This window comes from Sinocyclocheilus grahami, unplaced genomic scaffold (assembly GCF_001515645.1).
Source record: "Sinocyclocheilus grahami isolate Dianchi unplaced genomic scaffold, SAMN03320097.WGS_v1.1 scaffold207.1, whole genome shotgun sequence".
NCBI classification, from domain to species: Eukaryota; Metazoa; Chordata; class Actinopteri; order Cypriniformes; family Cyprinidae; genus Sinocyclocheilus; species Sinocyclocheilus grahami.
The window spans coordinates 884,674-891,337 of NW_015505386.1; the positions used below are offsets into that span (position 1 = coordinate 884,674).

General features: G+C 36.7%; 1 protein-coding gene across 1 annotated transcript in view; it reads right to left on the minus strand.

Annotated features, from left to right (window-relative positions):
• Positions 1–791: 791 nt before the first annotated feature.
• The window catches only part of LOC107595704 (splicing factor, suppressor of white-apricot homolog), a 110,832-nt gene continuing 104,959 nt past the window's right edge, over positions 792–6,664 (minus strand). Inside the window, exon 19 of the mRNA XM_016286199.1 lies at positions 792–954. Within this exon, the coding sequence (XP_016141685.1) occupies positions 792–954 (163 nt within the window). The remainder of the gene's footprint in view (positions 955–6,664) is intronic.

Genomic DNA, 6,664 nt, shown 5'->3' on the forward strand with positions numbered 1-6,664 from the left:
AAAAGTTTGTGGTTGGTACATTTTTCTAAAATGTATTTTAGTCTCCTATGCTCACGAGCTGCTTTTATTTGACCAAAAACAGTAAAAACAGGAATATTGTTAAATATAATTACAATTTAAAATAACTGTTTTCTATTTCAATATGTGTCACACTGTAATTTATTCCTGTGTTTCAAAACTGAATTTTCAGCAGCCATTACTCCAGTCTTCAGTGGCACATAACCTTCAGAAATCATGCCAATATTCTAATTTGGTGCTCAAGAAACATTTCTTATTATTGTTAATCTTATTATTATACTATTATTATTATATCAGTGCATTATCCATGTTGAAAACAGTTGTTTCAAAACTGAATTTTCAGCAGCCATTACTCCAGTCTTCAGTGGCACATAACCTTCAGAAATCATGCCAATATTCTAATTTGGTGCTCAAGAAACATTTCTTATTATTGTTAATCTTATTATTATACTATTATTATTATATCAGTGCATTATCCATGTTGAAAACAGTTGTGCTCCTTAATATTTTCGTGGAAACCATGATACTTTTTTTTTTTTTTCATGAATAGAAAGTACAAAAGAACAGTATTTATTTGAAATCAAAAAATCTAAATGTAACATTATACATGTCTTTAATGTTACGTTTCAATTTAATGCATCCTTGCTAAAGTAATTTCTTACTGAATAAACCGCCCCCCCAAACTTTTAAAACAGTGTATAAAATACATTTAGAAAATAATACTTTTTAATTAAAATATTTTTTTTTGTTTGTGTTTTTGAGCCTGATGTGACCTAAGTGCCTCCCCACCTTGATCTGGAACGCTTCCTGCCCAGTGCTGGGTTGCTGCCAAGGCGGTAGGTGCTTGGGCCGTAGCTCTCCTTCTCTCTCTCATCACGCTTTCTGTCTGAAGAGCGAGCTCGTCTGTCTCTGCGGCTGGGGGAACGAGACTGAGACCTGAGAGAGGAGAAAGAGAAGAAGAGATTGAAAGGAAAGAAACATGGTCAACTTAGAAGTCTTGCTCAAGAAATCAACCCACAGGTTAGACTTCTTGATGCTGTTAAATTAACTGTCAGCTGATGATGGTCCTTTGCTCTTTGCTCTCTTTTACCTCTTTAAAACCTTTTTGACAGATGGAGAAAGTTCTAAAAATGAGTAACTGAGGAGTTGAGGTCTTGAATATTGAAGAAAGGTTATAATTGCAAACAAAAACTATTAGATAAAGTAAAATATGAAATTACTTTTAATAAAAAAAAATAGCTGAAATAAATAAAGCAAAATTTTGTGTGGATGACATTAAAAACATGAAATAAATATGATACGGTTAATGTTTTGCTTGTGAGATTTCATTGTTAATTTTTGATGACAATTAAAACATGCTGCAAGCTATTACAATTTTTTTGGGAAAACCACACACATTATATGTCCTGTTAGTATTTGGCATAAATCAATTAAATAGCTGTCACATTTTTTTTGATCTATGACAGTCCTTGACTTATGTGCCATACACAGCAGACATCACTGTAAACTTTACAAAGACACTGAAGAAATGTCATGGACCTGGAAAATTTGGGCAAATCAGTGACAGAAGCCGTCTGGGACTGACACTAGACCTGATTGGATCTCAAATGGCGAATCATAAATGTCAAGAGTGACTGTAGTTACAGTTTACAGTTGTAAATGAAGCAGCAATTGGCACATTTATCGCAGATTTCACTGACAGCAAAACTGCAGTATACTGCGATGCTGTGAATTTGACAAAACTCTGAGTAAAACATTAAGGCACTAAGTGTAAATTGCGATAGATGGATTCTATTTACACTAAGTGAAAATAGCAGTATTTTTTAAGTATATGCTATTTACACTAAGTGAAAATAGTTATAGATTCTATTTACGCTGTTAAAATAGTAATATTTTCTACTAATTGCAAATAGCGGCAATTATCTGCACCTACTGTCGTACATTATAAAACAGTACGCAATAATACCGTATTGAGTGTAAATTATAATTTTAATTCAAATTATTAAAAGGATGCCACCTTATTGGGACAATAAAGCCCTCCCTACATCTAACTTAACCCTACCCAATACTTTATTTTCAACTTTTTGATTATTTCCTTCATTTTTATTGAAAATAAATGCCTTTCTGATGCGATATCAGATTTGAGAAGGGAGAAAAAAAAGTTTGCCAAAAGACGGGTTCGAACTCGGGTCGATCCCGTCAAAAAGCACGCACCTTACCATGAAACTGATGTGTAACATGCGTCTTTTTTCAGTGTTGACTATCCCAATCACACATTGGTGGGTGGAGTTAGTGTAAATAGCCTCTGCCAACAAGGCGGGCTATTTGCACTTAGTGTAAACAGACACTACGAAAACGCCACGTCATTATTTTAATGTTCAATAAATAATAATGCCTCACTGATTCTGGAAAATGCTCATAATGTTGACGAACACAATCCAGTAACAAAACGGATGGGCTGTTATTAAGAGTTGTGCGTAGGTTGAAATGTAATCATACGTGTATATACCCACTCAGAAGGAAAATGTGAATTAAAATAAATATCTCGTATGGACGTACACTTCAAACAAGTAGAGCAATGAAAATGTGGGGGTCAGGAACAGGCAGAGAGAAAGAAAAAGATATATTTATACAGACAGGAAGAAGGAAGTAAAACAGATATTAAATCTAATCATTAATAATCTACTGCAGGGGTGTCAAAGATATTATCTGATGAAGAGGAAAGTATTTTTTCCCCACCATAATACATTTGCATCCATTTATTATAATTGTGTCCAGTGTGAATTTCATTTTTCTTTTCTTTTTCCGCTACACTGGACAGATATACTCATTAAGGATAAATGTGTGGCTGGTTCCTGGTGTTGACACACCGACTGGAGACGAGATGTCAGGTGGCAGCAAATAAAAAGGAGTGAGTAGCTTTAAATACTGACACCGGTATTATTAGCGGTAACAAAATTAGAGGCATAACACTGGTCATGTTTGATGTCAGAAAATAGCCGCTTTATAATTACTTCTGGCCCTAGGATTGCTAATTCAATGTCCATGCTCACTGTCGGAGTCACCGACTGAGATATGGGCTAGTTATTAATGAAGGCTATAATAAAAACAACAGGTTCATGGTTTGTGTGGTGATGTTTGATTTATAACACTTACTAATGCTATATATAAAAAGTTATCTAATCAAATGAGCCGTTTTCTAGTTTCCTTGATGATGATGTATTATAATTATTGATGACATAAAAGGTAGATAATTCACTAAATATGGTAAACATGGCTGTTGTTACTATGAAAAAGATGGAGATAAAACAATGATTTTACTGTAATTTTACTAGAATTTCAGACTGGAGTCAGGTTTTAGGTTTTGTTTTTCGTTATTTAAATGCTACTGTTTTTATAATTGATAAATAATAAATTTTATACAAAAATAAATCTATACTAATCCGTCTAAATAAAGTAAAAAATAAAATATCCAATATTGGTCAATATACAATTACATTCAAAAGTTAAGGGTCAGCAAGTTTTTTTTCCTTTTAAAGAAATAAATACTTCTATTCAGCAAAGATGCATTACATTTCTATTTAGATTAAATGTTGTTTATTCAAAAATATTGATCAGCACAACTGTTTTCAATTGATAATAGGGCTGTGACGGTATGGGATTTTTTCTTACCTCGGTGAAGAAGCAACAAATCATGCGGTTTGGCGGCTTATCGCCATATTTGTTATTTTATTCGTCTTGTAAAACTCAAATTAGTTTTACATTTTGCTGTCAACACAATAGGAAAAAGTGTCACAGAGAAAAAAAACTAAACAAACATTTGTCATTTAACATTATAAGTAAAATATGAACAAAACCGTTGGCTTGTAGCCATTGCAAAATTAAATCACTTTTTAAGCGAGCAATTTAACATCCCTGAGAAGAATGTCCCGAGTCAGACTTGCCTGACGTGGGTTTCTTAGCAGTAAACTGACCATTTTCCAGTCCAAGTTGAACGTCCTTCAAGGACAGCGCATCCACACTTTGCTTTGCCATCCTTATTCTGCTCTGTCACTCATCGACAACCTGCCTGTTCTGTCAGAGGGCCGTATATTTACCACCAGTACATATGCACATGCTGCATGCACAGACCCCGCAAATAAAATACATGACGCAGAAAGCACTGGTCCGTGCGTGCAGCGCAAGCATAACAGTCCTGAGTGCAGGCTACTGGTGGTCAATAAGAGTGAGTAAAGAGATCTGAAAGGACGTCGGGAACGGGATATTGTTAAGGCTGGGACACACCAAGCCGACGGTTGGCCATTGGCGACGGTCGGGCTAGTTTGTTTGGTGTGTTCCACTCATCGGGCTCACGTCGGCGGCAGTTCGCCCGATTCAACATGTTGAGAGCACTGATTGGATGTTCAGTTTAGCGAATGAGTCAGTGCCCGAGAATTAAAGCGAAAGTGATGAAAACAAGCCCGTAAATGAAGGCGGTATAGACAGACGGATGTTTAAATGTTTCGTGATCTTTCCCAATCATTCTAATACGCAAATGTTTTCATAACAACATGAGCCGCTTAAAATGATTAAAGTTATCAACGTTACTGATATTCAAAATTGTAAGCAAGCCCTGCTTTGTTTACGTTTCGTATATCTGCATTTATCTCGTATATCTTTGTTTCGGTTTCTCCTTTTGAATGACGAATATAGTATAGCTGCTGATATAGACAGTTAATTCCTCTTACACATGCGCAGAACGCAAGTGTTAGTTTGCCGTTGGCTGTAGTCTGTGCGGTGTGTACGAGCGCAGCTTTTTGGTCCGACGTTGCCGACGTGAGGCGACAACACCGTAGGCCTTCGTCGCCGCTAGTTTTTGAAGTCGGCTTAGTGTGTCCCGGTCTTTAGACCGCCCGCTCCGGTTCAAATTACACAAGAGTTACTGACCGCTACCGTGCTTTGTTCGGGAATTTAATCCCGCATCGCAAGAAATCTGGTCATGTAGATCTGGGATGCAGACCTCTAGCTTCCTCCTGCAAAATACCTTGCAAAAAAAGTACGGTGATGACAGTGATGACCTCAACACCGTGGTCGGCATCTCATTACCGCGGTACAACTGTATTGGTAATAATAAGAAACGCTTCTTGAGCACCAAATCAGCATATTAGAATGATTTCTGAAGGATCATGTGACACTGAAAATTTGATTAATGGCTACTAAATTTCAGCTTTGTCATCACATGAATAAATTACATTTGAAAATATATTTAATAAAAAAAACTGCGGTTATAAACTGTAATAATATTTCACAATATTACTCTTTACACCAAGGTGATAGGAGATTCAGTGTGCAAATAATGCTGTTTAGATTTGAAAAATATTAAATATTCATCCATTTAAGTCAAGTCAAAGTTAAGTCAAAAAGTCAAAAAGAAAGGTAATACTCATAGGTTATAAGTAAAAATCAGATCTAAATCTAAAAACACTCTCTTTAGAAGCCTGCTTCCTAGTATTTGAAAGCTTGACATGCACTTTAGCTCTTTACCTCAATATCCTCAAGACTACATGACACAAATAGTTTATTAAATTCCTCTTAAATTCAAAATCAGCTCACAAAGATCGGCAATTACTGGGAAAGAGTACAAAAGGTGAGTGCTGAATACTTTAACACACATTTCCTCTACTGAAGTGGCGATACTCAGACACACTTGACCAGAACTCGGTCCAAACACGAGCTGACCTGCTCTAAAACAAACACTTGTGGTCTAAAGGCCCTCTGCCACTCGACAGCAATCAGGGAACAAGGTCAAAACCACAAGGTCACGTGTCTGGCTTAAGAAATGTACATGTCCATTCTTGCTAATGACATGGTTGTGTAAGGACACGACAGATTGTGGACAAAGGCATAGTGCCACTCCAGAAACTCATTATCTCAGGTCATCTGAGGACTAATGGGAAAGGGCAACACTGGAAGGCCATGATGGGGCTGTACCCAATGAGAAATTAACTCGGAAGTGAGACGATCTGGATTAGACGGAGATGGGATTGTCATCTTAATGCAGACACTGCAGTCTGCGCAGTGGTGCAAAGCCTATGAAGTAAGCGGATGAACTGCAGTTCAATAACAGAGGAATAAGAAAACCACCAGGGATAGAAAGATTTCTCATACAGCTCTTAGCTGGAGAACATGGCTAAAGCCAAGGCGATATCTACAGAGCCCCACAGGGGCTCAGCCAAACTAGATTAGTAGTCTAAGAAGAGCTTCTGCCCAAAACTCATCTCAATCATTCTCTTGCACAGACAAGATTTATTCTACAAATCTATATAAATATATATAAATCTATCTATCTATATATATACATAAATATATACACACACATAGAGAAAAAGAGAGAGAGAGAACGAGGCCATTCCTTATCTTGTATTAGAGGAAGCGGTTTTACGCCTTTCGATATTTCACCTACCAAGTTCATCTGAGTTATAGCCACAATTTTTGCCCTTGTTTGGCAAGTTTGCATGGAAATATAACCAAGGAAAAGAGCCAGAGATTGTGAAAGATGGAGAGAGAGAGAGAGAGAGAGAGAGAGAGAGAGAGAGAGAGAGAGAGAGAGAGAGAGAGAGAGAGAGAGAGAGAGAGAGAGAGAGAGAGAGAGAAAGAAGAAAGAGAG